The sequence below is a fragment of the Aethalodelphis obliquidens genome, unplaced genomic scaffold (genome assembly GCF_003676395.1).
Source record: "Aethalodelphis obliquidens isolate GAN/ISIS:26980383/991018 unplaced genomic scaffold, ASM367639v1 scaffold24, whole genome shotgun sequence".
Taxonomy (NCBI): Eukaryota; Metazoa; Chordata; class Mammalia; order Artiodactyla; family Delphinidae; genus Aethalodelphis; species Aethalodelphis obliquidens.
Genome location: NW_020837968.1, coordinates 10311879 through 10335131, shown reverse-complemented (window position 1 = coordinate 10335131; position 23253 = coordinate 10311879). Strand labels below are relative to the sequence as shown.

Here is a 23253-nt window from a genome sequence, read left to right as displayed (position 1 = left end):
AATAATGAATCTAAAAATGATCTTATTCATAATGGCAATAAAATATATAAAATCTTGTATAAAGTTAAAAAGACATGTGCAGGATCAGTTTAAGGAAAAGAGAAAACATACTCATAATAATGATTTTAATGTTAATATAAAAAGTGAATGAATTGAGAAGTAGTTAAAAAACAGAAGGGAAGGATACTGAGAGGAAGAACAAATTGTCAGATACTAGAAATATTATCAGATACTACTGCTACAAAAATATATCAGTGGAACTAAATAGAAAGTACAGAGATTGAGTCAATAGAATATGCTAAAGGTGGGATTGCAGCCATTAAACATTTATTCAGCAAATATTTTTGAGCATCTATTATGTGTCAGCCATTGTTCAAGGTGGTGGAAATGCAGAAGTAAATAACACAAAGTTCCTGCCTCATGGAATACATTATTTTTACATGTCCAGGAACAAAAAGCAAAACTTGGATATATCGCTATCTCACACTGTGTGTCAAAATAGATTACAAATGGAATATAATGTTAAATATAGGAAATGAATGGGAAAATGTAAGTAAGTAACAAATTTTTAGTTGGGAAACCTAATTATAAAAGCAAAAGAAAAGGATATACCATTATTGGAAAAGAATAAATTTTACTACATAAAAATTGACACAATTTTTATAATAGAAATAACATTAAAAATACCTGTCCACAGTAAAATAAATATTTTTTAATTTAAAAAATCTGTAAGAAAAGAAAGTAAATGACTGTAACATATGTGACAGACAGTGAAATAATACCCTTAATATGAAAAGAGAATTTACAAAGCAATAATAAAGACAAACTACCCAACTTTAAAAAAAATCGTGAAGAATTTTGAAATACACAGATGAAGAACTTTGATGAAAGTTCAACTTCAGGGTTCATCCTAGACATAAAATTAAAAACTAATAGGCAGAACACTCTATGACATAAATCACAGCAAGATCCTTTTTGACCCACCTCCTAGAGAAATGGAAATAAAAACAAAAATAAACAAATGGGACCTAATGAAACTTCAAAGCTTTTGCACAGCAAAGGAAACCATAAACAAGATGAAAAGACAACCCTCAGAATGGAAGAAAATATTTGCAAATGAAGCAACTGACAAAGGATTAATCTCTGAAATTTACAAGCAGCTCATGCAGCTCAATATCAAAAAAACAAACAACCCAATCCAAAAATGGGCAGAAGACCTAAATAGACATTTCTCCAAAGAAGATATACAGATTTCCAACAAACACATGAAAGAATGCTCAACATCATTAATCATTAGAGAAATGCAAATCAAAACTACAATGAGATATCATCTCACACTGGTCAGAATGGCCATCATCAAAATATCTACAAACAATAAATGCTGAAGAGGGTGTGGAGAAAAGGGAACCCTCTTGCACTGTTGGTGGGAATGTAAATTGATACAGTCACTATGGAGAACAGTATGGAGGTTCCTTAAAAAACTAAAAATAGAACTACCATAAGACCCAGCAATCCCACTGCTGGGCACATACCCTGAGAAAACCATAATTCAAAAAGAGTCATGTACCCAGATATTCACTGCAGCTCTATTTACAATAGCCAGGACATGGAAGCAACCTAAGTATCCATCAACAGGTGAATGGATAAAGAAGATGTGGCATATATATACAATGGAATATTACTCAGCCATAAAAAGAAACGAAATTGAGTTATTTGTAGTGAGGTGGATGGACCTAGAGTCTGTCACACCGAGTGAAGTAAGTCAGAAAGAGAAAAACAAATACTGTATGCTAACACATATATATGGAATCTAAAAAAAAAAAAAACTGGTCATGAAGAACCTAGGGGCAAGATGGGAATAAACACACAGACCTACTAGAGAATGGACTTGAGGACACAGGGAGGGGGAAGGGTAAGCTGGGACAAACTGAGAGAGTGGCATGGACATATATACACTACCAAATGTAAAATAGATAGCTAGTGGGAAGCAGCTGCATAGCAAGGGAGATCAGCTTGGTGGTTTGTGACCAGCTAGAAGGGTGGGATAGGGAGGGTGGGAGGGAGGGAGACGCAAGAAGGAAGAGATATGGGGACATATGTATATGTATAACTGATTCCCTTTGTTATAAAGCAGAAACTAACACACCATTGTAAAGCAATTATACTCCAATAAAGATGTTAAACTCCCCCCCAAAAACCTAGAGTAAGATTCCAAGTATCTAAGGCAGTGGAAATAGTTGCCTGACAGTGATTGCAAGACTATCTGTATGAAATGGAAAGGAAGATAAGCAACTTGAGAAGTCTCTTGCTATAAAATCAGAACTGAAAAGGCAGTTAGATGAAAATTCTAGTTCATTAATTTATAAAGTCACACACTACTACAGGATTTTAGAGATCACCTAATCCAGTACATCTATTAACTGAGGCCTATTCTGTACAGGAAATAAGCATCCTGGCTTATGTATGTTTCAGAAAGTATCTGGTGATAATTCTTCCTTGTATACTTATCATTTGGAGATTATAAAGCATGATTGGTCCTTATTAACAGTGACATTCAGGCAGTCACAGTTTTTAATTGTTCCTAGGTTGAAATGGAGGGTTATTTTTATTTACTTATTTTTTTGCGGTACGTGGGCCTCTCACTGTTGTGGCCTCTCCCATTGCGGAGCACAGTCTTCGGACGTGCAGGCTCAGCGGCCATGGCTCACAGGCCCAGCCGCTCCGCGGCATGTGGGATCTTCCCGGACCGGGGCACGAACCCGTGTCCCCTGCATCGATAGGCGAACTGTCAACCACTGCGCCACCAGGGAAGCCCTGGAGGATTATTTTAAAAGATGAAAGAGAGCATTCTTTGTTTTATAAAGATTAGGGTTAACTACTGTTTCTCAAAACTTCCTACACAGTAAAATTCTTTATTCTTATTTTTCTCTAGTATTTCCCTACTTTTTATCCTAATCTTCATTTACAGTGTAATTTTTAGAATGCTGCTCTAATGTTTCCTAAGTTCTTTAGTAGTAAGCAGATGAAAAGCAATTTAAGTTTAAAAATTAAGAAATAATACATATTTAAATAAATAACACATTTGGCATTCTAATAACGAGTTAGCCGTTTGGGGATTAATTCCAGGTCATTTCTATTATTTTCAGATTAGTTTTCAATTGTTATTTTGTTAACTATAGTCAATAAAGATTTTGTTATTCATGTATTTATAGGGCTGGTTAGCCATAAATATTTTATGAATGGAGACATTTTTAGCACCATCTAATGGCAGTCAAGTAAAAAGAAAATCTTTTTTCCAATTTAGAACTTATTTGCATAATTCAAATTAAGCTGTACAGCTAGAGTTGCTTCTATATGAAACTGAACCTCTACATTCCCTAATGTACCAAACAGGCAACTAGAAATCCATCCCCAAGCAAGTGGTATGAGTGGGAATGAAGCAGAAGGGATATTTTAGAATGAAGCCAAAGGATTTCTGCTTTCTTTATGAGGGCAAAGATAAGAAAATATCTATGTAATAGAATGCATTAATTTTATGTGAAGAGTTATTTTAATTTTAGAAGTTCATGCATCAAGACTGCATTCTCCACACCCCAGTACATTTCCTGACAAAACACACCTTGACTATTACATTAACATATTTAATTTGTGTTGTTTTACAGCAGTTCTTTATAAATCTTTGGCCAATTTAATATACTGATCTATAAGGCGCCTTTGAGCTCTGATAGATTTGTTTTAAAACTGAGTCATATCTTTGTTTATTCTATTGGAATTTTCTATTGAATGAGAGATGAACAATGTGGCTTATATCAGAGACAAGTAACTCTTATCCCAGGCTATACCTTTCATATGGCTCCTAGCAGGATTTGAAAAAATTGTTGACTGTCACATCCTTAGCATCGGGATCAATGGATTTGGTTGAGTGATGCAGCTGAAGGAGAGTTTAGTGATAACACCAGATTCTAGTACCTTTCATCCTCATCTCAGTGTTTTGGTTTGATACTTCCTTCTACAATACAAGGAAGGGGCACTAGGCAGACTGTAAAAGCTAAATTCTAGCAGATATTTTTTAAAGTCAACAAGAAAGAGAGATACTGGTTGTGACAGTAGTTTAAAAAGCTTCGGAAAAATGCCTGTCTTCTACTACAGTATCTTCTTTTTTTATGAACGTTTATCTATATCTATCACTTGGCTTTAGAAGCCCTATGTGCTCTTTACAACATTGTCCATCAGCTAACTTATAATTTCATCCTTCACAATCCCGCTCAGTCATCACAGCTTCTGTGAACTTTGACATATGCTGCTCTGCCCTCATTTTAACAGTTAGTCTCTTTTTTTTTTTTTTTTTTTTGCTATTTAACATCTGTGAATTGCATATCCTTCTTTAAGTGTGTCATTTGTAGTGTTTTGTATTCATTTGGCCCATCTACTATAGAATAAGTTCTATATGAGATGAGTATTATGTCTTTCGTATCTTTATTTCTCAGAAAAAAAGTATATTTTGGTGAAAGAAAAGGTAAATTAATGGAACTAAGTTATGTTTAAATTATTGTCTATTTAATTTTCTCTATGTTTACAAGTTAAAATATTTTAAAGTAAGTTGTTGTTTTCGTATTCTTTTATTCCTGCTAAAAGTTATCTCATGTTAATTGGTTTGGGGTTTTTTAACTTAATGTAATATTTGATTGACTTTTCTCAACCAGTGGGTCAATATCTATTTCTAAAGGGAAAAAAATGTTTACCCCTAGAATTGAAGGTTAAAAGGAAAAAAATATCTGACCTAAAAGCTATTCTACATTTTTGAAGGATTCTTATGAGAGGACCATAGTTATCTATACGTGAAGTATAGATTTAGAAAATATAGGCATACTTTCAAGCAAGAGAGGTTCAGGATTTGCCACAAGGAAAATTTTTCAATATAAAGGTGATTCACCAGTTGAACAAATAAGTGGGTAAATATATCAATCTTTAGAAAAATATAGAAGTAGCACTAAAAAGATAGAGATCTATGGTCGCTGTCACATGTCACTGTTCTAGCAGTCTTATCAATGCAATAAGGAATAGGAATTATAAAACTTGGACTTAAAATGATCAAATAATCATTATTTTCCAATAATATTATCTCCTATAAAATCCAAGACAATCTGTTAAAAATATGTCACTAATAGAACAGTCTACAAGTGACTGGATCTATATATAAATCAGTTGCTTTACCGTTCCCACAAAAACACTTATAAAATTAATAGAAACTTCTGCTTCAAATTTGGAGGTAGAAGACTGAAAAGGACTTTCACTATCATGGTAACAACAAGAAAAATCTAGGCTAAATAAATATCATATTTTTCTGTGAGGCTATCAAAGAGCAGGTAATGCAGAAAAGCCTGGACAAACTGAATTTTAGTAAGAAACAAGTGTTTCATAGTTGAAGAGAGAGCTGTGGAACTTTCTATATCTGAGGGTGGGTACTTGGTCCCAGAGGTATAAGCCTGATATATATATAGGGAAAATCTTCAGAGTCAAGAAGAAATCAGCTATCAACTGTCAATGTGCCCTAGTGACATGACATGAGATCTAGAAGAAGTCCAAATGCCAAAACAAGTAGCTCAGTTCCCAAATCCTATTATGCTCTCCACTCATATTTTGCCAAGAAAGTATCTGCTGAAGAGGGCCTAGAAATGGACTCCTACACATTCTTCCAGTGATTGGTTCCAGAGATATGAAAGGATTGAATCCAAATTTGAACCAAAAAATCTACAATCTCCTGCCAGTTTAAATATGAATAAAATCAAAACAATGACATCACCAGTCATTGGGAGTTGGGATAATCACAAGTGAACTCAATGTAATTAGAGCCCAATTTCAGTTCAACACAGTCAATAGAGGCATATTTCCAGATGACCAAATTATTAAAATTAGAATGAAAATAGTATAGCAAATATTATAAATATTCTAAAGAATTTAAAGGTAAAAATACATGTAGTAGATAAAGACAATACAGCATTTTAGAAGAGAAATGATTGCTCTAAAAGGAATAAAATAAAAGAAGTTCAAAATCTTTACTGGATGAGCTTAACAGCAGATGGACAGTGCAAAACAAAAGATTAATGAATTTGAACATAGATAGTTATAAAATAACCACATGAAAACAAAGAGAAAAAAGATTGAAAGAAAAACAGGATGAGTAACCTGTGAGATAATATCAGGAGTTCTAACTTACGTAGAGACAGGATTCCAGGAAGTAGGCAAAGAGAAAATAGGCAGAAAAAAATATTTGAGGAAACAACTGCTGATAAATCTTCAGATTTTGTGATAAAACAGCAGCCTATGTATGGATCAGAGAAGCTCAGTGACTTTCAAACAGGATAAATACAATGAAAATCACATCTTAGACATATTATAGTAAAAATTACTGAAACAAAATTAAGTAAAAAGAAACTTAGATAAAATTAATCAAATATACTAATAATAGTTGAAAAAAGTGTAAAAGTAGCATTTAAAAGAGCATCCAAAACATAATACTTAAATTTAACAAAATAAGTGAAAAGATTCTACACCCAAAATTGTAAAATGACTTAGGAAAATTAAAGTAAATATAAATAAATGAGAAGACTTATCATGATTGTGGATAAACAAAAGGTTGTTAAAATAGTCCTTCCCCTCAAGTCAATCTATAGGCTTAATGTAATTTCAATCAAAATTACAGCAAGGTTTTTTTTTTTTTTTTTTTTTTGCCGTATTCGGGCCTCTCACTGTTGTGGCCTCTCCCGTTGCAGAGCACAGGCTCCAGACGTGCAGGCTCAGCGGCCATGATTCATGGGCCCAGCCGCTCCGCGGCATGTGGGATCTTCCTGGACCAGGGCACAAACCCATGTCCCCTGCATCGGCAGGCGGACTCTCAACCACTGCGCCACCAGGGAAGCCCCAGCAAGCTTTTTTAAAGAAATTCTTAAGTTGATTCTACAAGTTAAAAGGAAATTCAAAAGGTCTAGAATATTTGAAAACAAGATTGAATATAGTCTGATGAATTTGTCAGACTTATGCTATCTGACTTCATGACTTAAAATAAGGCCACAAAAATCAAGACATTGTATTATTTGTGAAGTACTGACAAATAGATTAGAAATAGACCCAAATTTCCATTGTCAATTAAATTTGGTGAAGTTAAGGCAATTCAATGAGGAAAGCACAATCTTTTCACCAATGATATTGCATAATCTGGAGTGATATGGAAAAAATGAAGCTGGATCCCTACCTCACATCATACATACAAATTAATCTGAGATGGAGTCAAAGTCCTAAAAATAAAAGCTAAAATTATAAAGCTTTTAGGAGAAAAATGAGAGAATATCTTGGTGACCTTGATGTTGGTAAAGACTTCTTAGGATATAAAAAGCACTATCCATTCAAAAATGATAAATTCAACTTCTTCAAAAGATGCTAAGAATATGAAAAGACAAGCCACAGAATGAGTCATAGGCTATGTTTATGTTTTAGTAAGAAAATACCAAACAATTTTCTGAAATGGTTGTTCCATCTTACATTTACATACAGCAGAATTTAGTGTTTTTAATTTTAGCCATTCTAGTGAGTATAACATGGTATCTCATTGTAGTTTTAATTTGCAGTTCCCTGATGATTGTTGAAACTGAGCATCTTCCTTGTGAACCTTATTATTCACATATCAGGGTTTGTTGGTCATGAATGTATAAACTTTTTAATTTTTAAAATTCTTTTATACAGTTTTAAAGGTTACATTCCACTTACAGTTATTACAAAATATTGGCTATAGTCCCTGTGTTGTACGATGTATCTTTGTAGCCTATCTTATACCCAATAGTTTGTACCCCCACTCTCCACCACTATATAGCTCCTCTCCTCTCTCTCCACTGGTAACTACTAGTTGGTTCTCTATATCTGTGAGTCTGCTGCTTTTTTGTTATATTTACTAGTTTTTTGTATTTTTTAGATTCTACATACAAGTGATATCATACAATATTTGTCTTTCTCTGACTTATTTCACTTAGCACAATGCCCTCCAAGACCATCCATGTTGCTGCAAATAGTAAAACCCCATTCTTTTTAATGGCTAAGTAGTATTCCATTGTATATATACCACATCTTCTTTAGCCGTTCATCTGTCGATGGACATTTATGTTACTTCAGTATCTTGGCAATTTAAACAATGCTGCTTTGAACATTGGGGTGCTTGTATCTTTTTGAATTAGTGTTTTTATTTATGTATTTATTTTTGGATATATACCCAGGAGTGGAATTGCTGGGTCATATGGTAGTTCTATTTTTAGTACTTTGAGAAACCTCCATCCTGTTTTCCACAGTGGTTGCACCAATTTACACTCCCACCAACAGTGTACAAGAGTTCCGTTTTCTCCACATCCTGGCCAGCATTTGTTATTTGTGTTCTTTTTGATGATAGCTATTCTGACAGGTGTGAGGTAATATCTCATTGTGGTTTTGATTTGCATTTCCCTGATGATTAAGCTATGTTGAGCATCTTTTCATTGCCTCTTGGCCAGTTTCATTTCCTCTTTGAAAAAAATGTATTGAGTTGTAGGATTTCATTGTAGGATTTCTTTATATATTCTACATATCCATGTCAGTTATGAGAATTTGAAATTCTGGTTCAAGATTTTTTTTTCATATCTGTAATTGCTTTTTAGCAGCTCTTGTATTCATGCTGGGGAGCTGTGTTATAGTTTCCTCTAATTATAGTTTCTGTGCTTGGATTTTGGAGGGAAGAATTTTCTTCAGCTAAAATGTTTTGGTTCTCAATTTCATTTTGTTCTTACAGTAGCTGTATAAGGATGTAATATGATAATTTCCAGTCATTTTGAAATGTCTTACCTTTTGCTCAATATGCAGTACCAATGGTATATCAGTTAGGATGAAGGTTTGGGGTAGGTTTTTTGGTTCAAGAGAGACACATCCTGTTGTTTTTGTGAATGGTGATAGATGGTGCGCTCTGTGTTGATTTGTGTGTTTTCTGATTTTCTGATTCTCTTTTGTTAATTCAGAACTCTTAATTTCCTGTTTGCTTCCTTCTCTGATGCTAAGAGATAGGGCTCCTTGTAGTGACTTCCCTTTCTTCTGGAAGCAGTGCCTTCCACAGATTGCTCTTTCTTTTCCTGGACCCTTTCAGGCCTCTTTCTTTGAATATCTCAGTAGCCAATATTTTGTTCTCAGTGCTGTTGTTGTTGTTGTTTGTTTACTTGCTTGCTTGTTTCTTTAACTCAGGGAGGAGCTGACTTTCAGGGGGTGATTTTGTCTGACTTCTGCCATGGCTGGGTCCTTGCTGCCCTCTGCCCTTTTCTGTTCATTCTTTATTCCACTCTCAACTCCAGTGTGAACTCCAGTGCTGACTCTTCTGGTTTAGAATGTTTATTTCTCTACTTCACATATTGAAGTTTTTAGAATTCTCTGTCTCCTAGTGACTCTATGGCTTGGCCCTAGTGGCCACTCTATGGCCCTAGTGGCTTGGGTTATGGTGATCATATTTGTTCTCCTTCACGATCAGAATGGTTTTTAGAGAAAAATGTGGAAATATTAGGCTGCTATCATTATCCAATGGGAAGCTGAATCATTTGGACTAAAATTTTAAATGTTATAGTCATGAATATGCTAGAAGAAACTATTAAAGACTACTTTTTATTATTTTGTGAGGAAGGAAGTACTTTCTAATTAAAGCACAAATTCTAGAAGAAATTAAGAAAAAATGTTTTAAAATTTTGAGTCATTTTATTTTAGCCTATAGAATAATGAAAAACAACAACATAAGGTTAAAAGACACACAGCAAACTGGGAGAAAGTATTTGAAACATCTATCTAGACAAAGGATCAATGAGGTATCACCTCACACTGGTCAGAATGGCCATCATCAAAAATGTCTACAAATAATAAATGCTGGAGAAACTGTGGAGAAAAAGGAACCCTCCTACACTGTTGGTGGGAATGTAAATTGGTGTAGTCACTGTGGAGAACAGTATGGGGGTTCCTTAAAAAACTAAAACTAGAGCTACCATATGATCCTGCAATCCCACTCCTGGGCATATATCCAGAGAAAAACATAATTAGAAAAGATACATGCAACCTGATGTTTGTAGCACTATTTAAAATAGCCAAGACGTGGAAGCAACCTAAATATCTATTGATGGATGAATGGATAAAGAAGAGGTGGTATATATATACAGTGGAATATTACTCAGCTGTAAAAAAAAAGAATGAAATAATGCCATTTGCATCAATATGGATGGACCTGGAGATTATCATACTAAGTGAAGTAACTCAGACACAGAAAGACAAATACCATATGATATCACTTATGTGTGGAATCTAAAAATAGGATACAAATGAACTTATTTACAAAACAGAAATAGAATCACAGACATAGAAAACAAAGCTATGGTTACCAAGGGGAGCAGGGGAGGAATAAATTACAAGGTGTTTTTAAAAAAAAGGATCAACATCTAATCCTTCAAAAATTTATTGAGGGCTTAGAATGAAGCAGGCACTGTTCTAGATATATATTTTAAGGGATGGAGATATGAGATAAATGAAATAAATGATGAAAGTATAGTACGGGCTGGAGATGGTGAGTGCTATGCAGAAAGGCAAAGCAGATGGGTGATTCTAATTGTTAATAAACCAGTCTTAATGGGTCTCTCAGAGGAGTTGAATTTGAGAAAAGGCCTGTTAAAAAAAATGAGATACCAAACCATGCAGATACCTGGGAAAGATGTTTCCAGGCAGAGGGAAGAACAATTACTGAGGTAGCCAGAGTGGAGAAAGGGAGGGGAAACATAGTTGGAAATGGGAGACATAGTGAAGGCTGGATTATTTAAGATGTTGTAGGCTATTGTGATGACTTCGGCTTTTACTTGATGTGAGACAAGAAGCCTTTGGTGGTCCCCAGGTAGAGGAAAGACGTGACGAGAATTGTCCTTTGATGGGATGACTCTATTATTTTAGAATAGACTATAGTGTGTGTGTGTGTGTGCGTGTGTGTTTTTTGTGTTGCGGGGGCATGGAGCAAGGATGGAAAAAGGGAGGTCAAAAATGTTAGGGGAGATAATTACAATAATCCAGGAGACAGAGAATGGTGACTTATAACATATGATGACCCACAATATTTAAAGAACTCAAGGGCTTTCCTGGTGGCGCAGTGGTTGAGAGTCCGCCTGCCGATGCAGGGGGCGCGGGTTCGTGACCCAGTCCGCGAGGATCCCACGTGCCGCGGAGCGGCTGGGCCCGTGAGCCATGGCCGCTGAGCCTGCGTGTCCGGAGCCTGTGCTCCGCAACAGGAGAGGCCACAAAGGTGAGAGGCCCGCGTGCCACAAAAAAAAAAAAAACTCAAATAAATCAAGTAGAAACCAATAAACAGACCTTTGAAATTGGACAAGAGACATTTGTGTGCACAACTCCCATAAAAATATATGGCTATCTTTATGGCTAACATATATATGAAGTTTTTACTATCACCAATAATATGAAAAGTGAATTGAAACAAACCTGAATTCTCATTCTTTCATCTCAGATTTTGAAATTTCCATTATTGGCCAGAGTATGCGGATGTGGTCATTCAAACTCTGAAAAAGTATTGGGTTGGCCAAAAGGTTCCTTTGGTTTTTATGTAAAAATAAAAGACACATTTTTCATTTTTACCAAGAATTTTATTAAACAATGTGTTCACCATTTTGTTCTTCTACCTTCTGCCATTTTTCAGGCAGCTTCATAACTCCATCTTCCCAAAAGTTTTTATCTTTTTGAGCAAAGAACTGTTCGAGGTGCCTTTTACAGTCATCCAGGGAATTGAAATTTTTCCATTAAGAGAATGTTTTAAAGACCAAAATAAATGGAAATTCAAAGGTGCAATGTCTGGTGAATACAGCAGGTGAATCAGAACTTCCCAGCCAAGCTGTAACAGTTTTTGCCTGGTCATCAAAGAAACACGTGGTCTTGCATTATCCTGATGGAAGATTATGCATTTTCTGTTGACTAATTCTGGACGCTTTTTGTCGAGTGCTGTTTTCAGTTGGTCTAAGTGGGAACAGTACTTGTTGGAATTAATTGTTTGGTTTTCCAGAAGGAGCTCATAATACAGGATTCCCTTCCAATCCCACCATATACACAACATCCCCTTCTCTGGATGAAGACCGCCCTTTGGTGTGGTTGGTGGTGGTTCATTTCGCTTGCCCCTTGATCTCTTCTGTTCCACATTACTGTACAGTATCCACTTTTCATTGCCCATCACAATTTGTTTTAAAAATGGAACATTTTTGTTATGTTTAAGTACAGAATCGCATGGGAAGTATGGTCAAGAAGGTTTTTTTCACTTAACTTATGTGAAACCCAAATATCAAAGTGATTAATATAACCAAGCTGGTACAAATGATTTTCGATGCTTGATTTGGATATTTTGAGTATGTCGGCTATCTCCCCTGTGGTATAACGTTGATTGTTCTCAATTAATATCTCTATTTGATTGCTATCAACTTCAGCTGGTCTGCATGACCGTGGAGCATCGTCCAGCAAGAAATCTCCAGCATGAAACTTCGCAGACCACTTTTGACACGGTCGATCAGTCACAGCACCTTCTCCATACACTGCAGAAATCTTTTTTTGCGTTTCAGTTGCATTTTTACCTTTCTTGAAATAATAAAGCATAACATGCAGAAAATGTTGCTTTTTTGCTTCCGTCTTCAACATTAAAATGCCTACATAAAAATTCACCAATTTTGATGTCTGTTTTTAAATACGCACTGATATGACAGCTGTCACATGCAGTCTAACAAAATTGTTTCGAATGATGTTAAAGACAGCTAAGCGCTATTAGAGCCATCTTACAGAAAAAACCAAACGAACTTTTTTGCCAACCCAGTATTTGAATCAATTATTAGTTTTCAAAGACCATATGGCAATATGAGTAAAATTTTTAGAAATTAATCTCTTTGACTGAACATTATCTTAGAGCCTACCAATATGCAAGCAAAACTGTTTGTTGCAATACTACTTTTAATATCAAAAAATTAGAAACCAACTAAATGTTACCTAAGATAAAATTATAAAATAAAGTATGTAAATGTATTTAGTTATTAGAGAATATCACGTATCTTTGTGAACTAAAGTGGAAAGATATCTGCTCTATGTTACAAAGTGAAAAACACTTACAGAAGCATTTTTCACAATAGCTGAGATATGGAAACAGCCCAAATGTCCATCAGTGGATGAATGGATAAAGAAAATATACATACATACACAAACAGGTACAATGGAATATTATTCAACCGTGAGAAAGAAATCCTACCATTTGCAACAAAATGGATGAACCCGGAGGGCATTATGCTAAGTGAAATGACCCAGATAGAGAAAGATGAATACTGTAGGAGCTCACTGATATGTGGAATAAATTTTTTTTTAAAAATCAAGCTCATACAAACAGGGAGTAGAATAGTGGTTACCAGGGACTGGGGAGATGTTGGTCAAAGACTACAAAGTTGCAGTTATGTAGGATGAAAAAGCCTAGAGAGCTAATGTATAGGCATGATGACTATACTTAATAATACTATAATAATACTGTATGGAAAGGTGCTAAGAGAATAGATATCAGATGCACTTATCACACACAAAAATTAGTACCTATGTGAGGATATAGTATGTTAATTAGCTTGACTGTAGTAATCATTTCACTATGTATATGTATAAATCATCGTGTTGAACACCTTAAATATATGCAATTATATTTTGAAAAATTTTAAAAACTTACAGAATAGTGTACGTGATGTAATCCAATTTCAGTAAAGAAAAAACAGATAAACAATGACATACATGTGTATAAATATTTCTGAGAAAAACTTTGCCAAATTGTTGGCAGTAGTTTCTGTGAGGGTGACAGGTAAACCTATAGAGAATTTTCACTTTCAGCTTTTATAGTTTGAATTTTATGTAATTCTATTATTTCTTCATTTTCAGCAAACCTTTGTATTGAAGTTTAACATACAAACAGAAAAGTGCAAAAATCATAGGTGTACCGGTTGACAGATTTCAAAACCTGAATAGCTTTATGTAACCAGCACGAAATTACTAAATAGAACAGTACTGATCCCCCAGAACCTCTGCACTGTGCCCTGTTCTAAACCCCAACCAGGATTACCACTATCTTGACCTCTAAAACCATAGATTTATTTTGCGTGGTTTTACACTTGATGTAAAAGGGATCGTGCAGTATGTTCTTTTGTGCCTAGCATTTTTTATCCAATGTTTTGTTTGTGAGATTCATGCCTGTAGTTGCATGTGGCTATATTTTGTTCATTCTCATTGCTATATTATACCTCATTTATTTATCCTTTCTGCAGTTGGTGGGCATTTGTGTATGTTCCATTTTAATGGTATAATAAGTATTTCTATATACATACTTGTATATTTTTCTGAAGCTGTGTGTGTGTGTGTGTGTGTGTGTGTGTGTGTGTGTGTGGTGGGATATATAACTTGGAGTGGAATGACTAGACCAAAAGGTATGCATATATTTAGGATATATAAATTAATAAGTACTGCCAAGCAGTTTTTCAGAATGGTGGTACCAATTATACTCCCACTAGTAGCTATGAGCATTCCAGTTGCTCTGTGTACTTGAGTATATTTAGTATTTTCTATTTTATTTTAGCCATTCTGGTGGGCGTTTAGTGGTATTGCATTTTATTTTGCATTTCTCTGATGACTAACAATGCTGAGCATCTTTTTCATACATTTATTTGTCATTTGGACATCATCTTTTTGAAGAGCCATTTGCCCCCATTCTTTTAATGAGTCATTCATCTTTTTTTTATTTACTTTTAGGAATTATATATATTTTTATTGGATATGTATGTTATCAGAAATATATTTTATAAATATCTTCTCCTGTTATGTTAGTTACCTTTTCACTCTCTTATTTGTGCCTTTTCTTAGACAAAAGTTCTTAATCCTAATACAATTTATAACCATTTCCCTTTCTATTATACTTTCACCTGTATTGTTTAAGAACTCTTTGCCTATTCCATGGGCTTGTCGCTGTACTGTTTTTATGATTAAATTTTTAAGGTTGCAAACACATTTACATAAAAGCTAAGTATTTCCATGTGGATCTTGGATTTTCAGGTTTTTTAAAAATGTGAGGCTATGGATGTATGTCTCTTTTATATATCTCTGTATCCCAATAGCCCAGAAGGGTGACTGCACAAAGTACATTTTCCTAAAAATATTCCTTGGATGAATGAATAAATTTTTCTATTGAGATAGAAAAATGCTCTATCATTTCCCCAAATACTTGAAGCAAAAACTTTTCTATTTTTCAGAATATCTCCCGTTTTCTTTGCATCAAAATCTACATTTTAGCAAGTGAGAAATGTTTATTTTTCTGCCCAGTTTAGTCAGCATGGCTTTTTAATGCAAACCTCTAAAAAGAAAAATGCTTTGGTACTGCTCTGCTCTGCTCCGCATGTCTTCTTATTCTTGAGCCCAGGATGAAAGCACATTCATGAGGCACAGGAGAAAATAGGAGTCAAGATCAGTCACACAGTATATATTTAAAGTTTCTTCTCTAACATGGTACCACATGTCTGCTTCCATTTCTTTGCCCGAAACAAATCACGTGGCTGAGCCTAAAGTCAGCGGATGGGGATGTATAAGCATATGATTGACTACATGATTTCAGGCATTTGGCTCAAAAGATAGGATTTATCAGTGTCTACAACATTAATTGTCAAGAACATGATGTTTCAATGGAAGTGTGCATATTTTTATTTCTTTACTTGCCAAAAAAACCCCTCATTCATTATAAATCTTTGTAATGTAAGGAAACAATTTGACCATACAACAGCAAAACAAGTTACTTTACTAAATCTTCATTTCTCACAAGAAATACCCCTTGATCTGTGTATTCTATTTTAGTTGGGCTAAATTTTATATAACATTTCTGTGTTATGGAAGTGTAAAAGCTGGAAATTAAATGGTGTGTCTGAAAAACACATGCACATGCATATTCTTGAATAACATATGATATTAGTTGATTTTTTCCCAAGTATAACTTGGCTAAATATTTCTGTAATTCTTATTGTGATTCATAATTTCATTCATCAAATTTCCCTTCAACTGGGGACGAGTAGTTGTATTCCCAGACTGAGCAATTATTATTTTCTTCCCTCATTCAAATCCTGGCTTTTGCTCCCTTGGTTACCACCATGTAGATGCCTACAGCACCCTGGTAGAGAGTGTTGTTGTCTTCGTGTTCTGAATTGTAGCTATTTTTATGAAATAACCTTCAGTTGTTTAATTTTAAAGCAATAATCTTAATTATAGTATTTGATACCACATATGAAATTTTAAAATGGTCGCAGAAAGGTAAGCCATCTGTAGAAGAGAGCCACTCTGAACCAAAAGGAGAGAAGCTTAAGAGAAGAAGAGTTGATAGAAATATGATTTTTCTCTGGTCAGAAGGTACACCAGATTTTGGCCATGTCTGTGCTTTTGTTGGCAGATGTGTCCTCCTTATATCTGACTGCGCCACCCTAATAATTTGTTTCTATGTCTCTCATTTCATTCTCTACCAGATTTTTGTAGTGAGACCTCGATACCCGCTGCCTACTCATCCATTCCATGAAAAATTATCACCCAGCAGTTTGGACTCTGCTCATTCTACTCAATTGAAAAAGATAGTAATTGCCAGCTCTGTGAGCTTTTCTTCAGCTCTCATTATTCTGGACCTATAGGAAATGTTTACACAGTTAACTAACTTTGCCTTCTTAAAGTTCTCTCCTACCTATGTTTCCATTTTACAATGTGATCCTGATTGTTCTAACTTTATTATTGGACCGATTCTTTCCTTAAGTCTGGGGCATTTTTCCCAGTGGTCCTTGCTGTGTCTCCCAGGGACATGATTTATTGGCAGGTGATTGCCAATTTATTTTTCTAGCCCCATTTTCTCTTCTGAGATTTAGTTTCTCATCTCCAAACGATGGATAGTTTTTTCCTTTACATCATTAATATAAACTCACTGTGCCCCAGATGGAGCTTACATCCTCAACCCCATATTGTCTTCGGTACCTGACCTTTCTAGTTCTGTTAATAATGCTACTTTTCCCTCAGTAATTGGTGAAAAGAATCGACCATCTTACCCCCATCATCACCTCATAACCACTTGTTTTAAGGATTCTCTTCTGAAATATATAGACTCCATTCTTTCAATACATTTAGTTATGTGTCAGTCCTTAATTAAAATCCTTATCATCTTATTCCCCCAAAGCACAGCAATATCCCAGCTGGTTCTTCTGTAGTTAAATTATCTACATCCTCCAGACATTCAACTGTTAGCTTGACTTTGAGCATCTTCTTCCCTTCCTCCACCCAAATTTTAAAGCCTTCCTTTTGTCTACAGGATAAATTCCAACTTTTTTAGTCCGCTTAGTAGGAGAGGTGAGAGTAGTAAAGCTAGTATCAGGGGTTCTAGTGAGTTTGGATACTGAAAAGTGATGTGTAGGGACAAACGATCTTATTCTAGGAAGTGACAGAGCTCCAGGATGGAGCAGGTACTGAATCTAACAGTGAGAATGTAATATCCTAGAAGGTGGGATAAAGAGAATCAGAGAGTGTGAAGTAATGAAATATCAAAATGAATAGGACAGGTATGTTTGAAAAGGACCAAAAGCATAAAATCTAGAAGACAAAGACGCAGAAGCTAAGAAGGCCAGGAGAAATTTGAGTTGCCTCTTTGGAAAGTCTGAAGCCCACATGCCAGACTTGCCTTTGCTGGTATTAAAGTAATTCACTCTAAAGATAGTTATGACACAATCTTCCTTTCCATCTTTGTCTTCTACTCAAACTTCTCAAACCAGATACTCTATATATGGCCTGAGATGGGGTCTTGCCTATTTCTCCAGATTCATCTCTTAACTGCCTCCTCCACATCCAGCTTTCCTTAATATTTTCCCTGCCTCCAGGCCTTTATACGGTTTCTCCCAAAGTCCTTCATATTCTCTGAAAACAAGCTCAAGCATCTTATTCTTTGTGAAACCTTGCTTAACCCCTTTGAATCAAATTATATCTTGTAAACAGGTCTGTATCACTTATCACACCTCACTACAGTTTTTTTTTTTTAATTCTTTTTCACCAACTAGAATTTAATGTCAGGCACTGGCTTGTTAGTTTTTCTTCTTTATTGTGTATCAGAGTACTCAACAAATGTTAATGTTCCATAGAAGACGTATTTTATAAAATGGCAATCTGATGCTCACAAAATGATTTCTGACCTCCTGCCTCCACACCTGTGTTAAAACTTCTTCCTTACCACTATTGTACCTTCCACCTCCTTTCTTCACATCCGTTTACTAAGTACACCAGGACACCATGTGATTTCTGGGGGTAGAAAGATGAATCAGACATGGTTTCTGATTGCAGGAACCTGTTGTAGTCTATTGAATCCAGGGCCCTCAGCTATGTAGGAACTTTGGTTACCAGCCCAGCATGAAGGCAGCTCTGTCCCCTTCCAACTTACACAATCCTGGTTGACTATATTACTAATCAAATCAATAGCCATTAATTATTCAGTTTTGTGCTCTTGAGCTGTCATTTGGTTCTCATGTATGTTCTTGACCTTATTTGATTCTCCCTGTACGTCGTGTCTGTTAAGACACACACATTTTATATCTCCAGCTAAACTGGACACGCTTGAGAACAAAGATCTCAAACTTCTTTGCAAGTTTCAGTACATTAACAAAATGTCTTACACTGAGGAAGAGCTTGATAGTACGCATTGAGTGGGTGGGATCCCCGTAGAATGGAGGTTGGGCCAGGTGGTGGTAGTGCGAAGACATCATAGAGAACTATTGCATGCTCCCCCTGCTTCCTGAGCAGGGGTAATTTCTGAGAGACAGGAGCACTGTGTGTCATGGGCAGTGCTGGTAGGTGATCTGAAGGGTGAGTGGAGCCCCTGGAATTCTAAAGGCTGCAGACCATTTGGTTACAGGATGGCATCCCAGAAAATTGGCTCTGTGGACCACTTCATAGCAGATTTTTCTCGTTTTTAGCTTCTACTGCTGGACAAGTTCTTTAAACTTCATAAGTATTTTAAACAAAGCTCCTTATGTTTCTTTCACTCATGTCAAAAACCCATTTATTTTTATGACTCTGATAATATTACCACATTGATCCCCTGGTGACCAATTTTGGGTTGACAACATATCTTTTTATGTTGATGAGTTTTGCATATATTTAAACTTCATTATATATTGATTAGCGGGAGTGCAGGCTTGAGTTTCCAAGTATGGGTTGGCATTCCTAATGGGATACAGTTAAAACCAAATGGCTGGGGCCATCCCAGTGCATTGCTGTGTATAATTCCTTGACTGTACTCACTACATCATAAATAATAATGAAAGTAAATGTACGTTTATCAGAAAGAATCAACAAAAGCCAGCACTGATTCGCTGATTGCACTTGTCTCCCCAGGCATTAAGGCCAGCTTTCGAACGAGGGTGCCTGAAGGTTTGATTGTCTTTGCGGCATCACCTGGCAATCAGGAAGAGTATTTCGCAATTCAGTTGAAGAATGGACGCCCTTATTTTCTTTTTGATCCTCAGGTAAATGAGTAATCATAAGAGTTGATATTTTTGAGAGTTTACCAGGTACCAAGTGCTTATGTTTTCACAGTGAATCCTCACCCAAACCTTAGAGGTGAGTACTCATTATTTCCACTTTACCAATGAGGAAAAAGAAACTTACAAAAGTGATTTGACTTGCCCACAGCTAAAATAGCAGAGCTTCAAAATCACATAGTCTGACTGAGAATCTACATGCTTAACAGCCATATGCTACCTTATAATGAGGATTAAAACTTTCTTCACCAGCAAGTATTTAAGCATCTATCAGGTGCTATCGGGCTGGGTATTGCAGACTACACTAGTTTAAAGTTAAATATGACCGTGCCCCTATGAAACAATCTAGGTAGTATACAGTTAAAAAAAATAAAATATTCACGACTGTTACGAAAGACAAGTATGATGCTGTGTATTATGAGAGAATAAAGTAAAGAGTCTTTCTTTTAAGTTGTCTGTCTCCTCTGCAAATGTGATATTTAACTGAGATGCAAAACAATGAGGAAAAGTTGATCAGGACAAGAATATATGTCTATACAAGAGGACATGTGTTTGAGGTGGGGCAGGCCAGCAGAAATACTGATGGGAGATGAGGGTAGGATCTGTAATAAAATTTCCAGGCAGAGCAAACAGCAAATATTTAGTGTCTGAGTTAGACAAGAACATGGCATATTCAATACATTGAGATGAGTCTAATATGGCTGTAGCGTAGAGAACAAAGAGAACAGTGGTAGGTTGAAAAGTTGGGTAGAGACTAAGTAACTTAGGACCTGGGAAGGATTTGAGAGGATTTAAATTTTTCCTGAGGGCAATGGGAAACTATTGCATAGTTGTCTTCACTTTAGTTACAGGAAGGTTCGTAAACATTTGCTGTTAAGTACTGTGTTGGGCCTGTGAGTAACTGAAATATAAGAGTATGTCAAAGATTTTTCTCAGGTTTTCAACTTAAAACTGCTGATCTAAGACATAAATTATGCCAAATAAATGTTTAATGTTATATTATTAAAGGAGGCACAACTTTTCCCCTCTGTATCTAAGGGATCATGGGCCATGAGCTTCCTGTATCCTGGAGACCCACTCACCTTTGAGAGGAAAGTCAGGGCCTGCTGGGCCAAGTGTGTCTGAGCATCACCCAGGATCCCTGCAGAAGCCCTCAAGAGGCAGACGGAGTCGTTCCTGTGTTAGGAAGTGTTAGAGCCATGAATTGGCTACTGGCAAGACCAGGGAAAGAAAGGTTTATTCCTGGTATTTTGACAGCCACCTGATAACCCCCTGGCCTGACCACTATAGGTCCTCAGGCACAAGAACCCCTGGGTGTCCCCTAGAATTGCAGCTTCTTAAGGGATGCCAAGAGGTGGGCAATGAGTAAGCAAAAAGAAATAGCATCACACCTAAGCAGATCCAGCATCCAGAGAGAAAGGGCTGAGAAGCAGCTGTTTCCAAAGGCAAGGCAGATGGCATCGGGAAAACAAAAACAGCACACTGACGTTGATTCAGTTACGGAACTGAAAATATTATTTTGCATTTAGATCCTTTAAGTAGATTAATTAGAAGAGAGACTGCTGAGCCTCAGGTTGCTAGGTCAAAATACATGACAAAAATATGAAAACATAAAGAAAGATGAAGGAAGATGCTAATATTAAGAAGAAATTCAAATGGAGAACAGAAAACACATGCACAAGGTAGAGAAGGATGGGAGAAGATGACGAAATCTAAAATAGGAGAGAATATATGATTTAATAGACTTGATTATAAATTTATTGAAAGGGCTCATCAAGTTCTAGTCAAGATTAAGCAAAGCTTGTTCTTCTATAGGACCTCTGTGTGCCAGCCATTATTCTAAGTGTTCTCTCTATACATAAATACACACACACACACACACACACACACACACACACACACACGTATTTAAACATCACAACAACTCTATAAAGCAGGTACTCACTATCCCCACTTTACAGGTGAAAATCTGAATCATGGCTAAATTTTCCCAAAGTTATACAGCTAATCTGTGACCAAACTTTTCAACATGAAAGAAAAATGCTTGTTGATGTCCAGAGATTCAGTTTAAATACCATCCGTGCACCATATTGGAAGGAAATATTTCAGCAAGGCTTCTAATCAGAAGGAAAAAATAAAGAATTTGAAATATAGAGAAGTAGTGGTGAATAATAAACCTAAGGATATTAAGTTCAACCTAAGTATTTGATGACAAAATGACTAGAAATGTGTTTTATGTGCCAAAGAATCTTTGACCTAGAATAGACACAGCAAAGGGGAAAAAAAACCCTGATAATTGTTTGGTGCTAAAATTACTAAGAGTTGAAGGAGGTGGGGGGGGGGGGAATGAGTGACTTAAAAGTTTCTAAAGGTATCAACTTAGTAGAGGGGGCATTAAGGGTATAGGTTATATTGGTTTCTTGTTTTCATAAAATAAATGGACAAAAATATTTGATTTTAAATGTTGTGACAACAGAAAGTAATTACTAATAGAACGAAAATTGTTAATTGTTCCAAGAACAATTAACAAGATTAAAAAAAAGACTAAATGCTAAATTGTAAATATCAACAAAAACATAAAAGAAAGGAAACAATCCAGAAAAATAGAAGAATATCAATGAGAAAGAAAAAATCTGGTTCTGCTTCTTCTACCTCAACCTGTTAATATCTAGGTATATTTGAGATCAAGCCAGATGGAGAAAAACTTTAATCATATAGCCATTTATTCATAGAGCTTTCAAAGTACGCAAAGTGGGTTCATGTTGATTGTCTCATTTCATTCTTGAAGTAGCCACCTGAAGTAGGTATTGTTTTTTTCCCCGCTTTAGATGAAGTGTCTTAACTAGGGTCACATAGTGATCTAGTGATAGAACTGGCACTGGATTTAGTTTATTCCATTCAATGAAACATTGTTAAAAATGTATCATATTCCAGGCACTGTGCTGGGCAGTTATGAGTTGGAAACACGGAAATGAGAAATGAACAAAATGCCGCTCCTGCCGTCCTCTCTCTAGACACCCCCCCTTCCAAGATTGGAGTAGAGTCCTGCTGGACTTGAACAGGGCAATGTGCCAGGGTGGCTTCACGCTGCCTCACACTTACAATACAATCGGTCACACCCTCATAAACGTCCATCCTGGTGTCTATGAGTGTGATTCCAGATGACCATTCACACCCCAGAGCTACGTCTGTAATCATACAGTGGCCACGGGTTTGTTCACAGGTTTTGAGTATTTAATAAATGTGCCCTGCCTGCCCCCGCCCCCCCCACCCACAATATACTCTAAACACATGGGGCAAAGTCTTTGCAGAATTAATCCAAAAATGATTCCACCAGAACTGAAACATGACTGCCATCTCTTTGTTATTTCTCTTTCTAAAAGATGTGATAGCTTCAGATTCTGCAGAATAGGAAGGGGAAGAAGTTAAATAATGCGTAACTCCGCTCAGCACATTATTGCCATTATGATCCTGAGACTGGCTGTCAGGAAACTCCCTCCATCTCATCTTTTTCATCGCCTTTTCAATGATCAGATAGACAGGCTGGTGTAGACCAGAGCAGAGTTCAAGGAAACATGCACAAGGGCATTGCCAACCACTTCCTCCCCCTCTTCCT

The 23253-nt window shown here is 36.0% G+C and overlaps 1 protein-coding gene across 1 annotated transcript in view; it reads left to right on the top strand.

The window, feature by feature from the left end:
• Positions 1-23253, top strand: part of USH2A (usherin) — a 774017-nt gene that overhangs the window by 267296 nt on the left and 483468 nt on the right. The window contains exon 21 of the mRNA XM_027122185.1: positions 19492-19622. Within this exon, the coding sequence (XP_026977986.1) occupies positions 19492-19622 (131 nt within the window). The remainder of the gene's footprint in view (positions 1-19491; positions 19623-23253) is intronic.